General features: G+C 50.9%; 1 protein-coding gene across 1 annotated transcript; it reads left to right on the top strand.

Moving 5' to 3' along the window:
* Nucleotides 1-8,170: 8,170 nt before the first annotated feature.
* On the top strand, nt 8,171-24,813 carry SLC25A11 (solute carrier family 25 member 11). Its single transcript, XM_081168150.1, has 8 exons — nt 8,171-8,331; nt 13,667-13,819; nt 14,895-15,101; nt 16,592-16,682; nt 18,351-18,441; nt 18,647-18,746; nt 19,755-19,806; nt 24,178-24,813. The coding sequence occupies exons 1-8, from the start codon at nt 8,258-8,260 to the stop codon at nt 24,331-24,333; spliced, it is 924 nt and encodes a 307-aa protein (XP_081024276.1). The 5' UTR covers nt 8,171-8,257; the 3' UTR covers nt 24,334-24,813.
* Nucleotides 24,814-26,858: the final 2,045 nt, after the last annotated feature.

Consider the following 26,858-nt stretch of genomic DNA (forward strand, 5'->3'; position numbering starts at 1 on the left):
GGGCGGGGGGGGGAGGGAGGGAGGGAGCAGCTCCTCCTCGCGCCTCGGACGCCTGGGTTCTCCAGACGGAGGGAGGGAGGGAGAGGAGCGCGCCCAGGAGCGCGCGCGCGCCCTTCCTCTCTTTGCAAAACAGCAGGGAGGCTCAGAAGGGACCCTGCAGAAAAAGTCAAATTTCCTTGTTCTTATTAGTGGTTTTGTGTCATTGTTCTAGTGCGCTTTGCTACGTATTTACATTAAAACCTATTTTTTAAGTCAGTTTCCTTGCGTTATTATTGCTGGGTGGTTGTTGTTTTTTCCTTCTACCGTATTTTGCTATACAGTATATTTTAAATGAAAAAACACTATTTTCCTCCACGTGGCGAAATTGCAAGCAACTGGAGGGGAGGGGTGGGCTTTGAGAGTCACCCCCTTTTTATTTATTACTGAATTATTATTCTTGCATTTATATTCGGTCATTTTTCTCTCCAAGGTGCCTTGTGCTCCCTTCTCTCCACGCCCCCATTTCATAATAATAATAATAATAATAATAATAATAATAATAATAATAATAATAATTTTTTATTACTTATACCCCGCCCATCTGGCTGGGTTTCCCCAGCCACTCTGGGCGGCTTCCAACAAAACACTAAAATACAATAAGCTATTAAACATTAAAAGTTTCCCTAAAGAGGGCTGCCTTCAGATGTCTTCTAAAAGTCTGGTAGTTGTTGTTCTCTTTGACATCTGGTGGGAGGGAGTTCCACAGGGCGGGCGCCCACCAACGACAACCCTGCGAGGTAGGCCGGACCCAGAGATCCAGTGTGTCTTTTCCCCCAAGTTCACCCCCCAGGGAGTTTTGTGGCCAAGTTGGGGGGCGGATTCAAATCCTCATTCCTCAGGGACTTACCTGGGGTGGACCCCAGTTGCTGCCTCTCAACCAGACCTACCTCACAGGGCTGTTGTTATGGGGGTTAAATTCAGAGGGGAGGGAGAAAAGGGGGGGCAGAGATGCTATAAATGTAGAAGGGGGTTTTCAAGCATGGATGCTTTAGCTGAGATTCCTGCATCGCAGGGGGTTGGGCTGGATGACCTCTGAGGGTCCCAGCCCTATAATTCTATGATCAGCTGTTTGAAATGGGAGCCCAGGTACCAGCAGCAGAAGAATGGCAGATGAAGATGTTGGACTTTTTGGAGCTGGCCGACCTGACTGGAAGAAGAGGAGTATCGAGAAGATTGGAAGAAATTTAAAGACTATTTAGCCAAATATTGTAATATAAGAAAATTAGAAGTCCCTTGAAAATATCAAATAGGCTCAGGAATAAAATAAGAATTAATCGTTAACCATTATGTGTTTTGATCACCAAGAAAAGACTAGAAGATAGTAAATTGAGAGAGTTAATTTTATTTCCAGAAAGAGGATATTGTTACAAGGTGATACAATGAAATTCAGTTAGGGGGGATTGGAGGAAGTCAGTTAACAATGGAAATTAAAATGAATTTTAGAAGGAATATATGTTTATATTATGGTTTCTTTTCTTTTAGTACTGTAATGTGTTTTCTTTTGTATGTTTTATATGTTATACTTGTTAAAATTAATGAAAAAATTTAGAAAAAAATAATGAAATGGTATCCCAGGACGCCTGGGTTTTCTTGGGGCTTCACTTGGGAGATGGAGAGCCTGGAGATGGCAGACCCAAAGGGGCCGCCTCGTTCCCCCCCCCACTTCCCTGGCTGTTGTCCTCCTGCCTTTGCTCTCCTCTCGCCAGGGGTGATCCCTCTGCCAAGGAATGCTGAGGGCGTTGGGCGGAGGAATTGCTGCCGGAACAGCAAGGCAGGAATGTGGCTGCGCCTGGAATGAAGGCCCCGGCCAAAACAACGGTGTCTCCAGGCCCTGATCCCATACGGATGCGTGGCTTGCACATTGAACATCAACCCAGTGAAAAGGCACATTGCATGCCGGGAAAGGAATTGTGCAAACCTGTCCAAATCTCTGGCGCAACCAGGGATTGTGCAAAACTGTGCAAAACTGCGGCGCAACCAGGAATTGTGTGAACCTGTCCAAATCTCTGGCGCAACTAGGGATTGTGCAAAACTGTGCAAAACTGCGGCGCAACCAGGAATTGTGTGAACCTGTGCAAAACTGTGGCGCAACCAGGAATTGTGCAAACCTGTGCAAAACTGTGGTGCAACCAGGAATTGTGCAAACCTGTGCAAAACTGTGGCGCAACCAGGAATTGTGCGAACCTGTAAAAATCTCTGGCACAACCAGGGATTGTGCAAACCTGTGCCAATCTGTGGTGCAACGAGGAATTGTGCAAACCTGTGCAAACCTGTGGCACAAGCAGGTTGGGGTACTCTGTGTGGTTCTGGTTGCCTCGCCTCAAAATGGATATCTTAGCAGTGGGAGGCATTTGGGTTTTTTTGGCTAAAGGAAAAGGAGAGTAACAGGAGACAAGATAGAGGTTTAATGAAAATAATGTGGAAAGTGGACAGAGAATATGTTTCTCTCCCCCCCCCCCTCATCACAGCCGAAGTCGTGGACGTCCCAGGAAGCTGGATGCTGGGGGATTTAGGACAGGTAAAAGGACCTACATTTTGGGGGTCCTGAAGCCTGAGTGGTTATGGGTCCCCCTTTGCAACCGACGAGGTCCGGGAAACCACAGCCATCTTCTTCAATAAGCTTGTTCCATGACAGATCGCCCCACTTTCCCCACGATTTTGGGACTCCACTTAAGTACTTTTGTGAACTCCTTGCTCTTCCTCAAGGATCTTGACCTCTGCGTGGTGGTGGTGGTTTGGGCGGTGGGGAAACACCGTATCTTCGCTCCACAAGACGCACCTGACCATAAGACGCACCTAGTTTTTAGAGGAGGAAAACAAGAAAAAAAATATTCTGAACGAAAGAGTGGATGTATGATTTTTGTGGTTCATGCTGTGGTTCATGTGATCTGATGGTGAATTTGGGGTAGCCCAGTGCAAAAATCCTGAGGATCCATGTGGATCCGTGCTTTGTAACCACGTTTTTGTGCCATTGCGGCCCCACGCAACAGTGGATGCGTGGTTTTTTTGGTGCGGGCTGTAGCCATGGACATGCTATGTGATCTGATGGTGAATTTGGGGTGACCCAATGCAAAATTCCTGAGGATCCATGGGCTTTTACCTCCCTCCTCCCAGGCAGCCTCCTTTATCTCTAGCGTCTCTTATCTCTCTCCCCGATCGCAAACGATCAGCGGCTTTGTTTCAACACTCAATTCCCTCTTTCAAAAAAAAGAGCATCATTTGCTTTTTGCCCCTGGGCAATTCAGCTCCAGGGACCATGCACTCACTCCACAAAAAGCACAGACATTTCCCCTTACTTTTTAGGAAGAAAAAAGTGCATCTTATGGAGCGAAAAATACGGTACATTTGCTGAAGCAGAACGGTCAACTTACCACAACACGCCCCCTTGACAACATCTGACTCTCAGACTGTGGGATCGTTGAAATATATGCAACAGAAGATTAATCTGTTGGAGTTACGCGACTCAAATTGGGCTCTGCTAGACCCCAATTTAAAACAAAAACCAGTGTGAACTGAAGTCGCTTCTGGGGCCCCTCTGGGATTAAGGGCCCTGAGGCTCCAGCTTCATTGGTTTCAAAGCAGTGCAAACTGCGGAACTCCCTGCCACAAGACGCAGCAATGGCTACCAGCCTGGATGGCTTTAAAAGAGGATGGGGCAAAATCACGGAGGAGGAGAAGGCTCTTGACGTATATATTTCAACAGTCCCAAAGTTTGAGAGAGTGTGGTAAAAATGGAGGGTAGTTCGTGGCTTCTCCATCCCTTCCATGCGAAGTTGCTGGTCTTCTGCATGTGTGAACGCAGATCACATCTGTGTTTCCCTTTCAAAGTGGCTCCATTTCCATCGGTGATGGTATCTACTTATTATCTAACACCAAACAAACTGGCAAAAATGTGTAAATCTAAATCAAACAAATGTTGGAAATGTCAAGAGAAAGAAGGTGGTCTTGTAGTGGTCTTGTAGTAAGGTTTAAGCTTACTGGGAAATGATATATAATGAACCAGAAAATATGTTAAAAATGAAGTTTGTAAAAACCAACCAACCCAGAAGCCTTTCTCTTGGGAATTATGAGGACAGAACTACCTAAAGTGTATAGAAATTTATTTATGTCTGCGACTACAGACATAATTTATTATGTCTGTTATTTGCCCAAAAAAGGGAAAGAAGAAGAAGTCCCAGCAAAGGAAGAATGGAAACAAAAACATATGGAATATGCAGAAATGGCAAAACTTACCGGAAGAATAAGAAATAAAGACAACAGACTTTTTATAAAAGAATGGTAATGGTTTATAGAATATTTACAGATAAATCGCAAACAGATAAAAACATTAGTGGGATTATTGCAATAACCTGCAATTTCATAAGAATATATAATAGTAGATAATGAAATTAACCAGTTAAATGCATTCGGATATGCAGAAGATATTAAAAATTTAATTTAAGGAACCGCAGAAAGAGGAGGAAGGAAGTCAAGTTTTGAGATGTTTGATTGATTGTAAAGCTAATGAAATGTATAAATTTTGAAAAGTATAAATAAAAAACAAACAAACACAAATCGGCTCTTTCGCCCACAAGTTCCCCGGAAGGGTGAGAACAGAGACAAGCAGTCAGGCAGGAGGAACAGGTTGAAACCCATTGCTTGGCAAATTGCTGCCTGATTATTTTATATACAGGATGGCTGAGTTATTCTGTGGTTTGTTTCGTTTCATTTGGGGCTCTCCCCAAAATATCCCTTCATTGTGCATTCCCCCTTATCCTTGTTTTATTTGCACGTAATTTGCATTTTACGAGGCTGTGTTTGTTCTTACATGTTTGCACAGAGGTTAGATGGCTTTATTATATTCCAGACTTTTAGAAGAAATCTGTAAGCAGCCCTGTTTAGGGAAGCTTTTAATGTTTAACAGACCACTGTATTTTAATACTTAGTTGGAAAATGCCCAGGGTGGCTGGGGAGACCCAGCCAGATGGGTGGCGTATAAATTATTATTATTATTATTATTATTATTATTATTATTATTATTATTATTATTATTATTATTATTATTCAACCACCCCCAGTGTTCACTCACACTCTCCTTGCCACTTATCTTACCACAAACAATTATGGGATGGGGGTTTTTTTGTGATGGTGGTGGGGAACGACTCTCACTCTTTAGTGGGCATAATTTAATTTAATCTTTAAGGAAGGCGACGTCGGAGAGGGTCGTGGCAGAACTAGAGCAATTACCCTGGGGTGAAGCTGATCGACCCAGCCCATCCTGCTTCACTGTGGAGTCCCACGTCACGTTCTGGGCACCCCAGTTTAAGAAGGAGATTGACAAAGGTGCAGCAGGTACAGAGGCGGGAGACCCAGATGATAAAGGTGGGATATAAATTAAGGTTATGTTAACGGAGAAATCTGAGGTCCCTTGGACCCCGGCCAGGAATACCAGAGCGAAACAGCAGCCAGTCGGCTTGGTCTTGATTGAAGACTGTCACGACAGGACTCCCACCTGCCACCAGGTGCAACAAGGTGGAAGCCCCAAACAAAAGGGAACCCAAACTTTTATTAGCTGCTCATCCCCATGTTACACCCCCCAAAAACTACATCACTCATACATCATGGTTACATCATGGAAGGGAAGGTCTGGTGGCAGGAATCTGAGCATCCTGGACCCTGCCCCATAGTTCCCCTTGCCCTCCACCAAACACCCATCAAGTGGCACAAAAAGGATCTTTACATTTCCCTGTTTCCCAGCCAAGTTCATCCCACCCTTTTGTCTTCCTCTGGGTTTGTTCTTTCTGGAATGGCTACCTGTCTGGCACTCGGGTATCAGGAGGCTAGGGATTATCCCTCAGGCAGAGGGGCTGCTGAGGAGCTGAGCTCACATGTCTATAGGAATTTCTGAAGTTTTCCCAGTGAGCCAGTACAGAGATACATTGATCAGTGAATTCTTACATCTGGTATCGTGCAGCAAAGGCCCTTTGAATAGAATACTGTGATGAAGTGTTTTGTGGGGACAAATCACAAAAGTCACAAAAGCGATTGTGCTGGTTTTGGTAGTGGGCTGCAGGTGCGTGATATCTGCTGGAGGGGAAACCCCCCCCCCAACCTATACATAAATTCCTGCAACAATTACCAGATTTTTTTTCAATGAATCTGGGGACAATTTTAAACTTCAATAGGAACGATAGGATTTTGTCAGGGGACTGATTTGTAAATCCGGAGATTGTCCCTGGGAAACGGGGACATCTGGTAACCTTAATATAAATACAATTACTGTAATAATATTAGGAGTATTAGGTCATGCAAAACAAAAACATTACAAAACCACAAGCTGACATTCTATTTCCCCCCAAAATGATGCAAAACTTATATGCATGCGGAAATTAAAAATGGCTACTTCCTTGATTTCCTGGTGGGGAAATGACCTCCGCTTCAAAGCACTATATTGGGGAGAAACCGAATCAAATCTGTCCTGATTTTTTAATTTCTTTTTTCGTGGGGGGGTGGTACTTTTCTGGTGATGCTCAGCACCTGCTGAGTCTGCCCATTGGGTAATCCAACAGGGTGGGCGGGTCACCCAGGAGACTCAACACCTAAACAGCCCCTGATCTTGCCTTTCCACTGAGCCACGGCTGCCCCCTGGCGCCCGGCACTGGCCCCTTTTGAAGCTGCCCTCCAGAGGCCTCAGCTGTCAGCATCCTGGGGTGGAAAGGTCAGCTGGCTAGCCCCCAGCTGGATCATGTCCTTCCAGCCGTGCTGCTGCGAAGATCCATCAACCTCTGGCTCCGACATAAATCAGCGACTCAGGCCTCCCAGACTTGAGCACACTATACATAGCAGAGCAAACTGCACAACAGAAGAGGCCTGAGGTGGTGTGGACACATGCTATAACTACGGATTTCTTGTTGTTTAGTCATTTAGTCGTGTCCGCCTCTTCGTGACCCAATGGACCAGAGCACGCCAGGCACTCCTGTCTTCCACTGCCTCCTGCAGTTTGGTCAAACTCATGCTGGTAGCTTCGAGAACACTGTCCCACCATCTCGTCCTCTCTCGTCCCCTTCTCCTTGTGCCCTCCATCTTTCCCAACATCATCTTTCCCAACAAAGGTCCGTATAGTTCAAGCTCTGGTTTTCCCAGTAGTGGTGTATGGAAGTGAGAGCTGGACCATAAAGAAGGCTGATCGCCGAAGAATTGACGCTTTTGAATTCTGGTGCTGGAGGGGACTCTTGAGAGTCCCATGGACTGCAAGAAGATCCAACCTCTCCATTCTGAAGGAAATCAGCCCTGAGTGCTCACTGGAAGGACAGATCCTGAAGCTGCGGCTCCAAGACTTTGGCCACCTCATGAGAAGAGAAGACTCCCTGGAAAAGACCCTGATGCTGGGAAAGATGGAGGGCCCAAGGAGAAGGGGACGACGGAGGACGAGATGGTGGGACAGTGTTCTTGAAGCTACCAGCATGAGTTTGGCCAAACTGCGGGAGGCAGTGGAAGACAGGAGGGCCTGGCGTGCTCTGGTCCAGGGGGCCACGAAGAGGCGGACACGACTAAACGACTCAATAAGAACAAATTATTATTATTTTATACACGCACACAGAGAGGGAGAGAGTGCTTTTTTTCCTTAAAAAAAATGTTTAGGGGTACTCTCATTTTTACTTAAGAAAATCACCATTTTATAGTTTTAATTGGGAAAAATAAATAGAGTAAATGGACAAAAGTAAAGATTCTAGAAATATTTAGGGGTATGCGCACCCCATAAAAAAGCACTGTGTGTGCATGTTTTATATATATATGTGTGTGTGTGTGTGTCCTAGGAAAGAATGCATTATTTGTCTGACTCAATCGTTTCCCTCGCCGCCTTCGCAATTCTTGACACGGACTAAATCGGGTCAATTCATTTACCCGGCTCAGCCCAAGTTAGCAGCACATTTTCCGAGCTGCGCCTGCGCGCCTGCCGCGGGAGCTGATGGGAGCTGTAGTCCCGCAGGGGCCTCCTCGCCCGGGGAGCCAAGGAAGGCTCCGATTGGCCCAACGCGTCGCCCTCCTTTTGCCCACCCTCCGGGCGGCTTCGCGAGGCCTACTGCGCAGGCGCCTCCTTCTCCCACTCTCCTCCGCCTCTTCCGAGTCGGAAGTCCCGCCCCGGAAGCTCCTCTCGGCGCGCAGCCATTGGCTCCTTCGCGCTCCCCTCGCTCTGGCCCGCCGGAGTCACCTTGGTCCCGGCGCGAGCGGAGCCGTCATGGCGGCGTCGGGACCCGGCAAGCCCAAAACGTCGCCCAAGTCCGTCAAGTTCCTCTTCGGGGGCCTCGCCGGGTAAGAGCCGCCTCCAGAACCCCCCCCACCCCCAGGCCCGGCTGCGCGCGCACCCGCCTCCGGCCGCAAGGGCTCATGGGTAATGGGGGGTCTCTTCTCGACCCCCCAGACCCAAAGGCCCAGGCCCCGCCCACCTGGGGCCCTGCAGGCACCTCGTACTACAGTTCCCACCTGCTGGGAGTTGTAGTACGAGGCACCTGGGAGGGAGACAAGTGGGTTTTTTTAATATGCCGCAAAGGCTCACGGGAAATGGGGGTCTCTTCTCTCCCCCCCATCCCAGATCCAAAGGCCCAGGCTCCGCCCACCTGGGGCCCTGCAGGCACCTTGTACTACAGTTCCCACCTGCTGGGAGTTGTAGTACGAGGCACCTGGGAGGGAAACAGGTGTGTTTTTTTAATCTGCCGCAAAGGCTCATGGGAAATGGGGGCTCCCCCAGCCCCAAAGGCACCCCTTCTCCCATCCTGTGACCCTCCAGGCAACTGGCACCACAATGAAGAGAAAGGATCTGCTTGGGGGTCCGCACTGAGGCAGGAAGAAGCAGGTGCACAACTATGGGATGGCAGCAGCAGCACATAGGGAAAGAGCCAAGGGGGAGGTCTTAGGGGGTCACAAGCTGAGACCACTGTGTGCTGCGGCAGCAAAAAAGGCGAACGCTGTTCTAGGCGGCGTCCTCAGAAGTCTAGGGTCCAGACCAAGGGAAGTCGCAGGGACTCGGGTCACGGTGCAAGAGCGGATGAGGCTGGCTAAGCAAGGAGTCCTATAGAATCTATAGGGCTGGAAGGCATCCTCCGAGGGTCAGCCCCATGCGATGCTGGAATCAGAGCGGAAGAATCCCTGGAAGACGGCCGTCCAAGCTGCAAAAGGAGGTTGCTGGAAAAGGGGAGCTCAAATTCTCTGGTGCAGCAACTCCCCATGGGGAGAGGTTAAATGCTTAAACAGGGAACGTGAGTGAGATATGTACAATTACAGGGGGGGGGAGTAAGCTGGCTCTAGGTGCTGGGTGTTGCTGCTCTGGCTTGGGGAGGGGGGTCTATCACCTCCTTTAAGACGGGGGACACCTGACTTGACAGCAGCTCATGTGAAAAGGATCTTGGGTTGGGGGGGGAGTCTTGGTGGACCACAAGCTAAACGTGAGCCGGCAGCGTGACGCAGCAGCAAAAAAGGCTAATGCAATTCTAGGCTGCATCCTCAGAAGTCTAGAGTCCAGATCAAGGGAAGAAACAGTCCCACTCTATTCCGACTTGGTCAGACCACATCTGGAATACTGTGTCCATTTCTGGGCACCACAGTTTAAGAAGGATGTTGACCAGCTGGCAGGTGGGCAGAGGAGGGAGACCAAGATAATCAAGGGTCTGGAAACCAAACCTTGTGAGGAGTGGTTGAAGGAGCTTGGTAAGTTTAACACAGGAAAGAGAAGAGATGAGAGCCATCTTCAAACATCTCAAGGGCTGCCCCATGCTTGTTTTCTCCTGCTCCGGAGGGTAGGACTCGAACCCACAGCTTCGAGTTACGAGAAAGGAGATCCCGACTAAACACCTGGAAGACCTTTCTGGCAGCAAGAGCTGTTCAATACTGGAATGGATGGACTTTGGAAGGTGGTGGGCGCTCCTTGGCTGTTTTCAAAGAGAGGCCACCCGCTCACAGAATTACAGAGTTGGAAGGGGCCACGAGGGTCGTGTGCTCCAACCCTGTGCAGGAATCCTTTCGCCCAACGTGCCTCTCGAACCCACAACCCTGAGATTAAAAGTGTCACGCTCTGCCTATGAGCTAAGCTTCTACACTGCCAGGGATCCTTTAGCTGCGATTCGTGCATTGTAGGGGGACATGGACTAGACTGGTTCTCAACCTGGGGGTCCCCAGATGTTGTTGGACTACGACTCCCATCATCCCTAGCTAGCAAGGGATGATGGGAGTTGTAGTCCCAAAACATCTGGGGACCCCCCAGGTTGAGAACTGCTGGACTAGATGATTCTACGGTCAACCGACGATGATTCCACGATTCAGTGATCCGGGGCTGAGCTACACTGATTGGAGTGGTGCTTTTTGTCCTGCCAGAACTGCTAATCCGCTTAAGTGAGGGATTAAACCACATCAGGGGAAGGGGCGATGGAATGCCAACTGCTCTGGCTCCCCTCTGGTCAAATATTGGGGTGTCTCACGGGGGAACAGCTGGGGAGAGGAGGAAGAGGTGTGGCAAGGAAAGGGTTAGGGAGGAAGGTTTTTTGGGGAATGGTCTCCTCTGGCTCCTGGGGTGCTTTCCTTGCCACCCTCCCTGAATAAAGCCTGTTATGTAACTGAGGGGTGTGTGAAGCAGATTTAGGCTGCCTTGCGGAGAGGGACACAGATGGAATCTGGCTTACTTAGGTTTCTGGAAGGATCTGAAGTGGGACGGAGGGGGAGTGCTTCAGGATTTGAATCCTGAGTTGTTGTTGTTTAGTCGTTTAATCGTGTCTGCCTCTTCGTGGCCCCCTGGACCAGAGCATGCCAGGCCCTCCTGTCTTCCACTGCCTCCCGCAGTTTGGTCAAACTCATGCTGGTAGCTTCGAGAACACTGTCCCACCATCTCGTCCTCCGTCCTCCCCTTCTCCTTGCGCCCTCCATCTTTCCCAACATCAGGGTCTTTTCCAGGGAGTCTTCTCTTCTCATGAGGTGGCCAAAGTCTTGGAGCCTCAGCTTCAGGATCTGTCCTTCCAGTGAGCACTCAGGGCTGATTTCCTTCAGAATGGATAGGTTTGATCTTCTTGCAGTCCATGGGACTCTCAAGAGTCTCCTCCAGCACCAGAATTCAAAAGCATTCATTCTTCGGCGATCAGCCTTCCTTATGGTCCAGCTCTCACTGAATCCTGAGTAGGACAAGGCAAATATTTCCTGTGCGCTCTGCAGAGAGGGGTGGCTCCCTTACGAGGAACGGCTGCTTTGTTTGGGAGAAAAGTTGCTATAGAAAAAATAGGGGGTTTGGCTTTTGCTGCTCAGCTCCCCAAGGGACTGAGTCCTCTAAGTCCATGATCGGTCAGAGATGAATGGATGGAGGCAAGATCCAGAGAAAGCAAGGCAGATCTTGATTTTTCTGTTGCAACAGAGTTCCCTCCTCTGCTTGCAAGGAGGTCAGAGAGACAATGGTGCGCAAGCCCCTATAGAGACTTTTGAAATTGCCCACCCTGGAGCCCAAGACCACCCCCCAAACATACATTGCAGAAGGAGGCAGTCTCCAGCAGAAATTTGAAAGTGTTGCTTCTCTCCTGTCTGCCAGGATACCTGATTATGCCTTAAAGGTAAAGGGACCCCTGACCATTAGGTCCAGTCGTGGCCGACTCTGGGCTTGCGGTGCTCATCTCGCTTTATTGGCCAAGGGAGCCGGCATACAGCTTCCGGGTCATGTGGCCAGCAGGACTAAGCTGCTTCTGGCGAACCAGAGCAGCGCACAGAAACGCCGTTTCCCTTCCCGCCGGAGTGGTACCTCTTTATCTACTTGCACTTTTGTGCTTTCGAACTGCTAGGTTGGCAGGAGCAGGGGCCGAGCAACGGGAGCTCACCCTGTCGCGGGGATTCGAACCACCAACCTTCTGATCAGCAAGCCCTAGGCTTTGTGGTTTAACCCCCAGCGCCACCCGCGTCCCTGATTATGCCTAACTTGATTGCATTTTCTGGGTAGCCTGGCCATTCCTTTGAGATGGTAAATCTCTTACACATATTGAGAGTTTTCTCAACTTAACAGATACGGTGGTATCTCGGTTTAAGAACAGCCTTTTTTAAGAACGATTCGGTTTAAGAACTCCGCAAAACCGGAAGCAGTGCCCCAGTTTGCTAACTTTATCTCGACCTAAAAACGGAATCCTTTTTTTTTTTAAGATATTTATTAAAAGTTTTTAAGATATAACAAGAAAAAAGAAAAATAAACATACAAAATAAAAAACAGTTAAAAACACACATTAATTTTCAATAACATAACTTCCATACACTTATTTCCTCGGACCTCCTCATACCTCCCTTCTTTGTATTCCAGTTCGATTTGTTAGTTCAGCAAATCCTTACCATTAAACTTTTACCCATTTGTGAAAACCTTTTTTTTTTCCATATCTCTTAAAGCATTACAGCTGGAAACCGCTTAGTTTCTATCCAACATCCTTCTAACATTCATTAATTTTACAATGTTTCTGTAAATATTCTTTGAATTTCTTCCAGTCTTCTTTCACCGACTCTTCTCCCTGGTCTCGGATTCTGCCAGTCATTTCTGCCAATTCCATGTAGTCGATCACCTTCATCTGCCATTCTTCCAGAGTGGGTAAATCTTGTGTCTTCCAATACTTTGCAATGAGTATTCTTGCTGCTGTTGTGGCATACATGAAAAAAGTTCTGTCCTTCTTTGGCACCAATTGGCCGACCATGCCCAGGAGGAAGGCCTCTGGTTTCTTCAAGAAGGTATACTTAAATACCTTTTTCAGTTCATTCTAAAAACGGAATCCGAATGGTGGAAGGGCACCGGCGGCCGGAGGCCTCATTAGGGAAAGGGCGCCTTGGTTTAAGAACGGTTTCAGTTTAAGAACGGACTTCCGAAACGGATTAAGTTCGTAAACCGAACTTACTTGCCAGATGTATTTGTAGGGAGGTATAAGCCCCTACAGTCCAAAGGCAATTGGAAAGCTTTTTCCCATTTCCTTCCTCCTTGCAGAGAAATATTTGAGGTCAATTTGGGAGAGTCAAAATGGCCTCAGGACTGCTCCCCTGTACTATTTCAGACACGTGGTTTATATACTTACATACGTGCTTGCCTTGAACGTTTATTCTATATTTGAGACCTTAGAAATCTTACAGCAACGTCGAGCGAGAGGCTACACCGTAGGACTTTAAGAAATAACACGTGGCTTGGAGGAAAAGTTTTCTTCCTCTCTCGCAACACAGCCACTGGTGGGCATCCAGCGAAGCTGAGCGTTTGGAGATTCAGGGCAGAGAACAGAAAGTCCTTCTAACTGATCGTGAAATGGCGGAACTCTCTGCTGCAGGAGGCAGGGACGGCTTTAAAGGAGGATGAGACAAGTTCATGGAGGTGGAGAGAGCGATCGGTGACTCCTCCTGAGTCCAGCTTCTTGGAGTGTAGGAAGGAAGCAGCTTAGAGGAGCAGGTTAGAGTGTCTGGCAAGCGAGGAAGGGAAAAGAAGGAACTTCATTCCAGGGGGAAACTCCGTTGGCCATCCTCAAAATGTATAGGACCGTAATCGGAGAAATCTGGGTGGGGGTTGCAGGAGGGGGTCCTCCCTCTCCAGCCCATTCTGCTGCTTCTCCCTGTTCTCCCCCAGCCCTCAAGTGACCTCTTGCCCCCTCTCTCTGCCCCCCCCCAGCATGGCGGCCACTGTCTTTGTGCAGCCCCTGGACCTGGTGAAGAACCGGATGCAGCTGAGCGGCGAAGGAGCCAAGACGAAGGAGTACAAGACCAGCTTCCACGCCGTGGGGAGCATCCTCCGCAAGGAGGGCGTGCGGGGCATCTACACCGGGTAAGTTTCCCCAAGGGGAGCAGGGGCCTGGGGTGTGTGTGTGTGTGTGAGAGAGAGAGAGAGAGAGAGGAGTATGGCAGGGGCACTTGGCTGCAGAACAGGTGATTTTTATTATTGTTTATTCAGTTTATATACCACTAGCCCCTTTCTTCCCTTCCTTCCCTTCCCTTCCCTTCCCTTCCCTTCCCTTCCCTTCCCTTTCCTTCCCTTCCCTTCTTCCTCTTTTCCTTTCCTTCCCTTCCTTCCTTCCTCCCTCCCTCCCCTTCCTTCCTTCATTCCATCCATCCATCCTTCCTCCCCTTCCCCTCCCCTCCCCTTCCTTCCTCCCTCCCTCCCTTCCTTCCTTCTTTCCTTCCTTCCTTCCTCCCTCCCCTCCCCTCCCTTCCCTTCCCTTCCCTTCCCTTCCCTTCCCTTCCTTCTTCCCTTCCCCTTCCTTCCTTCCTTCTTTCCTTCCTCCCTTCTTTCCTTCCTTCCCCTTCCCCTTTCCCTTCCTTCCCTTCCCCTTTCCTTACTTCCTTCCTTTCTTCCTTCCTTCCGTCCTCCCTCCCTCTCCTCTGTGGGGGCAGAAGGAAGAGACGTTTAAGGGCTGTCCCTGGCAGGATGTATTGAGGGCCTGGTTTCCACTTGGGGGCTGAGCTGCCAACCCCCCTGTTTATTTGGGTGGTGCGTAGCCCCACAACCTCCTCAGTTGCTGCACCCCCCCCCCGGCGGAATGCCCTCCCGTCAGACGTCAAACAGATAAACTATGACATTTAGAAGACACCCGAAGGCAGCCCTTTACAGGGTAGTTTTTAATGTTTGAGGTTTTATATCGTTTTTAATAACCGCCCAGAGTGGGGCAACCCCTTCAGATGAGCAGCATATAAACACTAAAATTGCTATCACCATTATTATTTGTTCAAGTTGACCCTGGAGCATGAACACGGCTCAAAATGCGCAGCCTGGAAGAATCGAAGCACTGCAGCCGCAAACCCCTTCAGTGCCAGCGAGAGGCGGGGGCGGCTGTGGGTGGCAGGAGGGGCTCCTCTGGTTCTCAGTCTGGGGGTTCCCCCCGTGCTCCCCTCTCTCTTGGCAGGCTGTCCGCCGGCCTCCTGCGCCAGGCCACCTACACCACCACTCGCCTGGGCATCTACACCATCCTCTTTGAGAAGCTCACCTCCTCCGACGGGACGCCCCCCAACTTCTTCATGAAGGCCGTGATCGGGATGACGGCGGGCGCCATTGGGGCCTTTGTGGGCACGCCTGCCGAGGTGGCGCTCATCCGCATGACGGCCGACGGCAGGTGGGTAGGGGAGACCCCTTGGTGCATTGGCAGGGGGCCTTGTGCTGGCGGTGAAATGCAGACCGGTTCTCTTTTCTGTTTGGGCAGATACCGTATTTTTTACTCTATAAGACGCACTTTTCCCCCTTCAAAAATTAAGGGGAAATGTGTGTGCATCTTATGGAGCGAATGCAGGCTCCTTGGCTTCAGCAATAGCAACACGAAGCCTCCAAAGCGCAGAGGGAGCGCTCCCTCCACGCTCCAGAGGCTAAGCGTTGCTTTCACTGAAGCTGCCTGAAGCCCCCGGAGCTCAGGGAACGCCCGCTGCGCTCCAGGGGCTTCAGGCAGCTATCCGCAAGCCTTCGGAGCGCAGCAGGAGTTCCCGCTGCGCCCCGAAGGCTTGCGGATAGCCGCCTGAAGCCTGGAGAGTGAGAGGGGTCGGTGAACACCCATCCCTCTTGCTCTCCAGGCTTCTCTTCGCTGGAGAGGTGCTGCACAGTTTTCCCTTTCTGTGCAGCGCCCCTTCAGCGAAGCGGGAGGAGAAATGGAAGGGGCTCCGTTTTTCCTGCTGCTTCGCTGAAGGGGCGCTGAGCAGAGAGTGGGAGAATTATTATTTTCCCTGTTCTCCCCCTCCTATGGTCTGGTGCGTCCTCTAGAGCTAAAAATACGGTAATTTTTATTTCGTACATAAAACAAGAGAGAACGGTTAGAACATTGAAAGATAAGAAACAAACACAGAAGACTGGCAGGCAGAATGAGTTCAGGGTTGAAATAACCAGAGTCCGAGTAAAGACTGTTGGCGTTCTCCCATCCAGTCTTGCTCCAGAGACACGTGCCAGGGTTCTGACGATGGTTTCGCTCTTTAGGTCCTAAAAGAATGCCAAATCATATTGCAAGTGTCTGGAAGTTTTGATCCTTGTATCTTTATCTGTAAATTTCTTTATAGCACCAAGCTTCCAGTGTAAGATTTGGGGCTGTTTCCCTTTGAGTTGCAACTATTATTTGTGATGTCAAGATCATACAGGAGACCAATTCTTTGGACAATATATCCACATCGGTATCACCGAAAATACTCAGCAACTTTAATTTTGGGTAGCAAGCCGTAGCTTCTTTAGTAATTTTTATCGTGTCTCTTGAAACCATGTCCCCGAAACCTTGCAGCAACTTACTTCCCTGCCACTAACATGCCGAGTTTTCTGCAGTCCCTCCAGCAATTAGGAAGAAAACACTTTTGACATTTGAAGAGTGTTATGGGTCCCTGTGCCGATTTCAAGGAGTTTGCCCTAAGAAAGCTGGAAACAGTCCAGCTGTTTCCAAGCAAAGAATGTTATCTGAGGATCGAGTCCGGTCCCGGATTTGGCCGGCTTGTCTTGGAAATGGAGGCTCCTCCGCCGTGCATGTGATAAAGGAATGCCAAAAATGCAGGCTGGTTCTGTTTGGGAAGATCTGGGCCTGTTTCTCTCTCTTTCTCACATCTTCTCTCTTCCTCCTTCTTCTTTCCTCTGTTCCAGGTTGCCTCCTGACCAAAGGAGGGGCTACACAAACGTCTTCAACGCGCTTCTGCGGATAACCCGCGAGGAGGGGGTTCCCACGCTCTGGAGGGTACGGCCCTTTAGAAAGAGGGTGGGCTCAGGGAAAGGTTTCGACTCTGCCCTCGCGATTGCTCAAGTTTCACCCAACAAGGAGGTTTGGGCCTCTTCTGCAATTTAATGAGTTTATTACAGCGGAGGAAATGGGCTCTTGAGCTCTCGTTCATTTGCGAGTACGCACAGAGGCGAGCTTGAAAATTCATCTTTTTGCCTGGCTATCTGATGCCGATAATGGAATGGAAAGAAAACCCTTCCTGCTTTCTGTATTAAGGGCAAATGACTCTTGAAATGCCACTTCCCTTTCTCACCTGCCTTGGCCAGGTACAGGGAGACTTCTGTTCTTGAACTGCTCCGTCCCCGAACGTTTCGGCTCCTGAACATTGAAAACCTGGAAGCAAATGTTCCGGTTTTTGAACGTTCCTCAGAACCCAAACGTCCAACACGGCTTCTGTTCTGCAAAAAGCCTAGCTGCCAAAGAAGCCTCGGAATTCGAAGGTTTCGGAAGTCAAAGGTCCTTCTGGAACGGATTATGTTCGACTTCTGAGGTTCCACTGTATTGGATGGGGTCTGTTCTTGCTGCCTCTCCTCCTCTCGTCTCCCCCATTGCGTTTTCCAAGTGTCTTTCTCCCTTAGCTATGTGCCCTTATTTAAACTTACTTGGGGGCGAAATAAGAAGGGGCGGATCTCCCTGTCAGGCCTGGAAAAACACCTCGCTCTCGCCTTAATTCTGGGCTCTGCTAAGGCAGCCGGTGGTCTCCTCGCCCCAACACACAGATCTGTGTTTTGTGCCTCTGCCAGGGCAAGGGCTTTCCTCCCGCTGATCTCCAGCGTCCATTTTAAGAGAGCAGCTCTGGGGGTCTGGGTGGGTTTGAGGTTGCTGCAACCAGGCTAGTCTCTGCAAAAAGATAAACCATTGAAGAGGGTCCTGCGGCACCTTCGACTCCGTTCTGGGTTCCCTGGCCTGGCCCTGGACACAAGCCTGGCCTCAGCCACCCAGCCTCCACCTTTCGCCCCTTCTTGGGGCTTCCAACCCAGGAGGGGAAGAGCCACAGCTCAGCCGGCTCCGGGTTCAATCTCTTAATGGCCCCTGCTGACAGAGATGTTTATTCCCTGAAACCCTGGAGAGCCTCTGCTGCTGCTGATCAGTGTAAAAAGGTAAAGGGACCCCTGACCATTAGGTCCAGTCGTGGCCGACTCTGGGGTTGTGGCGCTCATCTCGCTTTAGTGGCCGAGGGAGCCGGCATACAGCTTCCGGGTCATGTGGCCAGCAGGACTAAGCCGCTTCTGGCGAACCAGAGCAGCGCACAGAAACGCCATTTACCTTCCCACTGGAGTGGTACCTATTTATCTACTTGCACTTTGATGGGCTTTCGAACTGCTAGGTTGGCAGAAGCAGGGATCGAGCAACGGGAGCTCACCCCGTTGTGGGATTTGAACTGCCGACCTTCTGATCAGCAAGTTCTAGGCTCTGTGGTTTAACCCACAGCGCCACCTGTGTCCCGGCTGGTCGGTGTAGACAGCACAAATGTAGTCGGACCCAGTGGTCTGGCTGGTCTGCCCTTCCTGGCCGCTGATCTGAGCAGCTGCTCCTTCGCCGCAAGGCGAGAGCCCCTCTCCCTACCTTGAGGGGAGCTTCCGATGCCCCCCCAGCCCCTAATGGCTTTTCTCCTCCATCCCATAGGGCTGTGTCCCCACCATGGCCAGAGCCGTCGTCGTCAACGCAGCCCAGCTGGCCTCCTACTCCCAGTCCAAGCAGTTCCTCCTTGATTCGGGTAAGTGGCGTCCCAGTTGGGGGCAGAGGGGTGAGGAAGGCCTGGAGGGGTCTCCGTCCTCTCCCGGCCCAGCCAGGCCCCTGCAAGCTCTGCCGCCCTCTTTCCTGTAGGGCTTGAGGGCTCCCAGAGGGGAAGGGGGGTTCAGGGGTCCCAGAGGCGATGGCGGCAGCAGCAGGAGTCGAAACTTCCTCTGCTTCGTCCGCAGGTTACTTCCGGGACAACATCTTGTGCCACTTCTGTGCCAGCATGATCAGTGGTTTGGTGACGACTGCAGCCTCCATGCCGGTGGATATTGCCAAGACCAGGTCAGGGAGACAAGGAAGTGGGTCTTGGGTCTGCTGGGGGCTGGGGGAGGAATGAAGAGCAGCCTTTGGGGGTGGGGGTGAGGTCAGGGAGGGAGAGGGAGAGGGCAGCCTGGGATTGGCCCTCTTGTTTGTAAAATATTATTATTATTATTATTATTATTATTATTATTATTATTATTATTATTATTATTTATTTATTATTATTATTATTATACCCTGCCCTCCCTGCCCAAAGCCAGGCTCAGGGCGGCTAACACCAGTAAAATTACAGTAAAAACATAATAGGGGAAAAAAACACACCAATTTAGAATACAGGTTAAAATGCACTTTAAAATGCAGCCTCATTTTAAAAGCAGCCCATAGATCAGAACCATAAGGGGAGGGAAACATAAGGGTCAGACCGAGTCCAAACTGAAGGCCAGGCGGAACAGCTCCCTCTTGCAGGCCCTGCGGAAAGATGTCAAGTCCCACAGGGCCCTGGTCTCTTGTGACAGAGCGTTCCACCACGTCAGGGCCAGTGCCAAAAAGGCCCTGGCCCTAGTTGAGACCAATCTCACCACCTTGCGACTTGAGACCTCCAAAATGTTGTCATTTGTGGACCTTATTAAATGCGTAACAAGCAGAACGGAACAATTGAGCACGATCAGGTACAGGGTAGGGAGACAAAAAGCAGGAAGAGAAATATTGCACGAGGCAGGTGCCAAATAGCCAATTTGTTCCTGATTTATTTATGGCCTTTAAACCGCCTTTTCCTCCAAGGAGCTCAAGCTGATTCCTCGTTTAATCCCCACAACAACCTTGTGCGGTAGGTCAGGCTGAGGGACCTCAGTGGCTGGCCCCCAAGGTCTTACCCAAGCGAGCTCCATGCCTGAGTGGATGACTCGAACCCTAGCCTCTCCCAGCTCCTAGTCCAACACTCCCACAACTGTACCGCACTGGCTGGAAGCGGCTTCAGCAGCAGAGGGTCACATCTCACCCCCCCCTTTTTTTTTGCATTTCCCCCTCCAGGATCCAGAACATGCGGATGATTGATGGGAAGCCAGAGTACCGGAATGGGCTGGTGAGTGTGGGCCGGGCTCTTTTGGGGGGGTCCTGCCTCTCTTCCCCACCCCAGTCAGGGAAGCACGGAAGCCCCCATGAGGTTTGGCATTGGGGGGAAAGAGGTTTATAGTCCTCAAGGATGCGCAACGTCAGTTTGGCAGCGGGCAACTGCTCAGCAGAGCCGTCTGGAGGCGGTTGGAGGATGGATGGCGGCTAACAGATTGAGGTTGAATCCTGACAAGACAGAAGTACTGTTTTGGGGGGACAGGAGGCGGGCAGGTGTGGAGGATTCCCTGGTCCTGAATGGGGTAACCGTGCCCCTGAAGGACCAGGTGCGCAGGCTGGGAGTCATTTTGGACTCATCGCTGTCCATGGAGGCGCAGGTCAATTCTGTGTCCAGGGCGGCTGTCTACCAGCTCCATCTGGTATGTAGGCTGAGACCCTCCCTGCCCGCAGACTGTCTGGCCAGAGTGGCGCATGCTCTGGTTATCTCCCGCTTGGACTACTGCAATGCGCTCTATGTGGGGCTACCTTTGAAGGTGACCCGGAAACTACAACTAATCCAGAATGTGGCAGCTAGACTGGTGACTGGGAGCGGCCACCGGGACCACATAACACCGGTCCTGAGAGATCTGCATTGGTTCCCAGTACGTTCCCGAGCACAATTCAAAGGGTTGGTGCTGACCTTGAAAGCCCTAAACGGCCTCAAAGGCCCAGTAGACCTGAAGGAGCGTCTCCACCCCCATCGTTCTGCCCAGACACTGAGGTCCAGCTCCGAGGGCCTTCTGGCGGTTCCCTCCCTGCGAGAAGCCAAGTTACAGGGAACCAGGCAGAGGGCCTTCTCGGTAGTGGCGCCCGCCCTGTGGAACGCCCTCCCAGCAGATGTCAAAGAGATAAACATTCAGAAGACATCTTAAGGCAGCCCTGTTCAGCGAAGTTTTTAATATTTGATGTATTACAGTATTTTAATATTTTTTTGGAAGCCGCCCAGAGTGGCTGGGGAAGCCCAGCCAGATGGGTGGGGTATAAATAAATTATTATTATTATTATTATTATTATTATTATTATTATTATTATTATTATTATTATTATTATTATTATCAGCAGCAGCTGGAGTGGGCTGCTCAGGATGCCTTGCGGTTGTTGGGGAAGAGGGGAGGCTGGGTTCACACTCTCACCCCACAGCTTGCCTCATGCCCCACACCAGAGCCAAGCCCAGGGCCTGCAGCTCAAAGGGCCACCTCTCTCCCTGGCTGGCAGGGGGAAGCTGCTTTCTGCTCCTTCTCTCCTGGAAGGGGGTGGAGGACTTTGGACCCCTGGCCCCTCTCCCTTCGGAGGAGGACATTGCCCTCCCAGCCAAGGGCTCTGGAGACGGATCACAGAGCCCACGGTATGCAGAGCAAGAGGAGCTGTCCTCTATCCCTCCCTCGCTTGTGCCCCTGGGTAGAAAAACACGGAGAGCTCCTAACCCTTGCTCTCCCGTCACAGCTGGAGCCAGCAATGTTTCTGATCGCCATTTGCTGGAAATAATAATTATTTATTTATACATACCCAAGGGACGTGGGTGGCGCTGTGGGTTAAACCACAGAGCCTAGGGCTCGCCGATCAGAAGGTCGGCGGTTCGAATCCCCGCAATGACAGGGTGAGCTCCCGTTGGTCGGTCCCTGCTCCTGCCAACCTAGCAGTTCGAAAGCACGAAGTGCAAGTAGATAAACAGGTACCACTCCGGCGGGAAGGTAAACGGCGTTTCCGTGCGCTGCTCTGGTTTGCCAGAAGCGGCTTGGTCATGCTGGCCACATGACCTTTACATACATACCCCACCCATCTGGCTAGGTTTCCCCAGCCACACAATAAAACATCAAACATTAAAAGCTTCCCTAAACTGGGCTGCCTTCAGCTGTCTTCTAAATGTCAGGTAGGTGTTTATTTCCTTGACATCTGGTGGGAGGGCGTTCCATACGGTGGGTGCCACCACCGAGAAGGCCCTCTGCCTGGTTCCCTGTAACTTGGCTTCTTGCAGGGAGGGAACCGCCAGAAGGCCCTCGGAGCTGGACCTCCGTGTCCGGGATGGAGACGCTCCTTCAGGGATACAGGACCGAGGCCATTTAGGGCTTTCAAGGTCAGCACCAACGCTTTGAATTGTGCTCAGAAACGTCCTGGGAGCCAATGTAGGTCTTTCAGGACCGGTGTTATGTGGTCTCCCAGTCACCAGTCTGGCTGCCGCATTCTGGATTAGTTGTAGTTTCCAGGTCACCTTCAAAGGTAGCCCCACGTAGAGCGCATGGCAGTAGTCCAAGCGGGAGATAACCAGAGCATGCAACACTCTGGCCAGACAGTCTGTAGGCAGGAGGGGAGAGGGTTGCTCCTCCGCTTGGGTCCTGGTTCTGGATTTCCCTTGGGGGCATCTCGTCAGCCACAGTGGGAACCAGACGCTGGGCTGGGTGGACCAATGGTCGGATCCTGCAGGGTTTTGCTTATGTTCTTTACTGCTCCACCAGTCGTGGGGGCCAGTGCCGGCCTCCCTTCTCTTGCCCTTGGAGAGGCGTTTTGCTTCTCGCCACAGCTGATTTGGAGAGGGCTGCTTGGTAGGCACAAAACAGACCTCTCTTCGCCAGGACTTTGCCCCGTCGGCTTCCGATGCGTCTTGTTTTGCCGGAGGAGAGAAGCGGCCAAAGTCCAAGCGGCTGGCCGCTCTTTCCCTTCTTGGAGAGCTAGGTTTGCGCGGGGGCTGGTGACCCCCTCCGGCCTCCCCTGCCCTCCCACTGTTATATCTGCCCACCAGACACCCACCTCCCCACTGCCAGCAATAAAGCAATAAATCGCAGAGGGCTGGTGAAATTCTCTTTATGGAAAGAAGCTAAACAGCTCAGTCCTGGGGAGCCGAGCGACTCTTCCTAGTGGGTCAGTTGCCTTGCCCCAGCTCTCTCAGTCCCCATCTTCTTCCCTGATTCCTTCCCAAACAACCTTAAGACTCCTTCATCTTGCCTCTCTTTACACCACCCTCTTCTTACTTCCAGAGGTCATCCAGTCCAACCCCAGCTTATCCTTCGGGTTCCTGCCTCTTCCACCATCCTCTTCCTTCTTGTCACATTTGCACCCCGCCTTTTTCTCCCATGGGGTACAAGGGAGGCCTCCTTGCCTGGCTCTCCCCACATTCATTTTTTTGTTTTTTGAAATCATTTCTATTTGATTTTACAAATATAAACTTATAACAATCGAGATGCCTATCCATATATAGAGATTACTCTGAATCTCAAGACTTCCCTCCCTCCGTGGGTCCTATTGTCAACATTGACAACTGCATATTATCCCATAATCTATATTTCGTATCCATCCATATTAGACATCTTGTTTGTTGCATTATAAGTGACATTAAAACCCTGCTAATGTTTTCATCTGCTTGCAGTGCTCTCCTAAATAAATTACAATTTCCCCCCATTCTTTTTTAAAGTTTTTGTCCTCTTGGTTCCTGAGCTTTCCGGTCAGTTTTGCCATTTCGGCATAGTCCAACAGCTTTATTTGCCATTACTCTCTGGTAGATACTTTGCCTTCTTTCCATCTCTGGGCTAGTAGCATCCGTGCTGCTTTTGTTCCATACATAAAAAGTCTTTTCTGATCCTCTGGGGTGTCGGTACCTACAAATTTTTAATAGAAAAGCTTCTGGTTTTTTAACAAAAGTTATTTTAAACATTTTCTTCATTTCATTATACATCATCTGCCAGAAAGCTTTTGTTATGTTACAGTTCCACCACATACGATAAAAAGGTACCTTCTTTTTCTTTACGTTTCCAGCAGATATTTGAACTTCTCCTATACATTTTTGCTAACTTAGGTAAAGGTAAAGGGACCCCTGACCATTAGGTCTAGTCACGGATGACTCTGGGGTTGCGGCACTCATCTCGCTTTACTGGCCGAGGGAGCCGGCGTTCAGCTTCTGGGTCATGTGGCCAGCATGACAAAGCCGCTTCTGGTGAACCAGAGCAGCGCACGGAAATGCCGTTTACCTTTCCGCCGGAGCGGTACCTATTTATCTACTTGCACTTTGACGTGGTTTCAAACTGCTAGGTTGGCAGGAGCAGGGACTGAGCAACGGGAGCTCACCCCATCACGGGGATTCGAACCGCCAACCTTCTGATCAGCAAGTCCTAGGCTCTGTGGTTTAACCCACAGCGCCACCTGCGTCCCTTTGCTAACTTAGTAGGAGTCAAATACCGCCTCTCCCCACCTCATTTAATCTCAAAAACAACCACCACCCTGCGAGGTGGGCCAGGCGAAGAGAGTGATTCCCCGGCCCTCAAGCTCCCCCCCAGTGAGTTTCCTTTGCGCCGCGGCCCTAGCTCTAACCACTGCACCATCGCTGCCCCTGACCCCGCCTCCCTTTGCCTTGCAGGACGTGCTGGTGAAAGTGATCCGCTACGAGGGCTTCTTCAGCCTGTGGAAAGGCTTCACCCCCTACTACGCCCGCCTGGGGCCCCACACAGTCCTCACCTTCATCTTCCTCGAACAGATGAACAAGTTCTACAAGCAGTTCTTCCTCAGTGCCTGAGTTTGGGGGAGCGAAGGAGAGACCCCCCCTCGACTCCTGGAGCTCCCCTTTCTCAAGTGCCATGAGCGCACCTTCCGAGAGCCCCTTACCTGTGGGGAGGGAGGGGGTGCCTGCCTTCTCCCTCGCCCCACCCCTAAAAAATTCATTTTTTCAGAGTGTGTCTAGGCCTGCTCTCCCCATCTCTCTCTCTCTCACACACACACATCTAGCCAAGCATGAGGCAGGATTTCTCCCCTCCTGGTGCACTGTGGGCAGATGGTGGAGAACGCTGTGTTTTTTGGGGGGTTAAAATGCATTTAAAATTATTTATTGCCAGGGGAGGGGGGAGTTCTGGGCCGGGGGCCGCCGGTGGGACGTTCCCTTTCCCTCCCTGCAACCGAACTGCCGCCTGGGTTGTGGCCGTGTGGCCAGTGACGGTTCCGCCGTCCCCATCCCCAACTTTGCTTTCGACTTAGTAAAAACCAATCATGGTCTTAAAAACGTTTTGTTTCTGCTGTGACGTCCTTCTGCGGAGTCTGGGGTGTGTGTGCTCTTGGTTGGACACCCAGCTGAACACTGGGAGATTCAAGACCGATAAGTGGAAGTCTGAATAGTTGATCTGCGGAACTCCTTCCCACAGGAGCCAGAGGCAGCCAGGTGGCTTTGAAAGAAGATTGGACCATGGAGGAGACGGCTGCCGATGGCTACCCTATTCAAACGCATAACGCTCACATATTTAATGCTGATTTTTCTTTCCCGAAAAGGGGCGCACAACTTATTATGCAAGGAAAGAGTTTTTTAGTAACAAACGCGTTTGCGTCGCTTGCCCGCCTGCTCCCCTTGTACATTCGACTGGCGCTGAGGAGGTGTGCTGAGAAAATCCTGCAACTCTTACACAGCGAATGCTTTGGGACCAGTTTTAAGGACCGAAAAAAAGAGGGGGCTGTGACTATTATGCGATGGAAGGCAGCATTGCTTTTCTCCAGCTTTGTGCGTTACGAAAGGCTCTCTGGCCCAGGAGGCCGGGAAGCCGTTGTGTCAAGTCCGCAGGATCCTCTTTGCTCAATCATTTGCTCAAGGCCTCCCACCTTCGCCCCCTCAGCAAGGCCAAAGGGGAGGGGAGGAGCTCGGAGGCAGCGCTGAAGGCTGGGGTGGGAAGCCTCCCAGGAACCTGAAGGAAGACGCCAAATGGGTGTTGCAGTAAAACCTTCCCTGCGGGTGGGACGGCTGTGTGAGTCAGGGGTTTTATTTTTTGAGCTGTGATGGTTGCATCGCAGAGGGTTGAGCTAGATTTGGGGGTCCCGTCTGACTCCGCAATTCTAAGAGGAGCCGGAGACCAGAGCGTCGTCTGAAGGGAGGAGCCTCCAGCTGCTGTTCAATGTGAACAAAAGAGGATTGGGACCGGTCACAAGGAACAGACCGAACAAGGAGATTCCTGCCTTGCAGGGGGTTGATCTAGATGACTCGTGGGGACCCGTTTCTATGAGGAGAGGGTCAGGATCCAGGTTGGGAGAGACAGTTTTGGCCTCGGTCTACATAACACATCCTAAAAAGCATTGCAATGTACACAGCCATCCCAGTGGCTGCGCCTGGGCTGGTTGCGGCCATCGTGAGCCTGAGGGAGGCGCTCAGGGTTCTTCGCATTGCCACCTCCCAGTTTCCTACAGGCTGTGCTGGTCCCGGGGGCTAACCGAGAGGCGAGGTCTGAGTCCAGTCCGGTATGGAGGCTGTCTGTCAAAGCTGTAGCTGGGTCCAAGGCGGGGAGACAGGTGGGGTCAGGAGCTCTGGCAGAAAGGCAGGACAGGGTGCAGGCAGGAACTAGCATCCAACAATCTTGCTCCCGCTACCTGGGACTGGGGCTGGCTGGCTTTTATCTGCCCCAAGGCATAGGGCGGCCCAGATCCTCTGGTGACTCACCTGGCCTGGAGGTGAGCACTCCTCCTGCGGGAACTTAGTTCCCTCCACCTCTCTGCCCTGAGCCTCTGCAGCTCCGGAGAGGCTGGAGGGTTACCGGACCCAGAGGCAACCTCCGCTTCCCCTGATGGGGCTGAGAGTGGAGCACCTGCAGGCAATGGGTCCTTGATCACTTCCGGAGCCAGAGTGGAATCACCTGGTGCCTGCTCCTGAGGATCCGGCACAGGTGAGGACCCTTCAGGCTCAGGCCCCAGCCCCAGCTCAGCCAGCCCTGGAGGCGGGGACTCCTGTGCAGGCTGGGATTCCTCCGGTTCAGCCTCCGAGTCCGAATCCCAGGCCATCACACAGGCCAACTCAACATCCACAGAGACTGATCTTTTCTCCCTGGGAGTGGGACTCGCTGGTAGTCCGTGTGGATGTTTTAACACTGAGGCGCCTATCAGATATGAAGCCCGATGAGGTCCTGTTCTGTTGGGAGAGGATGTCAGTTTATAGGTACATACGAACATATGTGGTGGGAATGTCTGCAAACAGAACAGTTCTGAAGTATATCAATCAAGTAAGGCTGGGGTTATTTGGATTGCCTGAGCTGTAATCGGAGACACCTCTTTGACAAACTTCCTTCCACAATT

This window comes from Podarcis bocagei, assembly GCF_964188305.1.
Source record: "Podarcis bocagei genome assembly, chromosome: 13".
NCBI lineage: Eukaryota > Metazoa > Chordata > Lepidosauria > Squamata > Lacertidae > Podarcis > Podarcis bocagei.

Excerpts from the sequence above, each read along its gene's own strand:
- SLC25A11 (XM_081168150.1), top strand. The coding sequence starts at position 8,258 with ATGGCGGCGTCGGGACCCGGCAAGCCCAAAACGTCGCCCAAGTCCGTC. Across the intron at positions 13,820-14,894 it reads GTGCGGGGCATCTACACCGG|GCTGTCCGCCGGCCTCCTGC; the intron begins GTAAGTTTCCCC and ends CTCTCTTGGCAG. Across the intron at positions 18,747-19,754 it reads GTGGATATTGCCAAGACCAG|GATCCAGAACATGCGGATGA; the intron begins GTCAGGGAGACA and ends TTCCCCCTCCAG.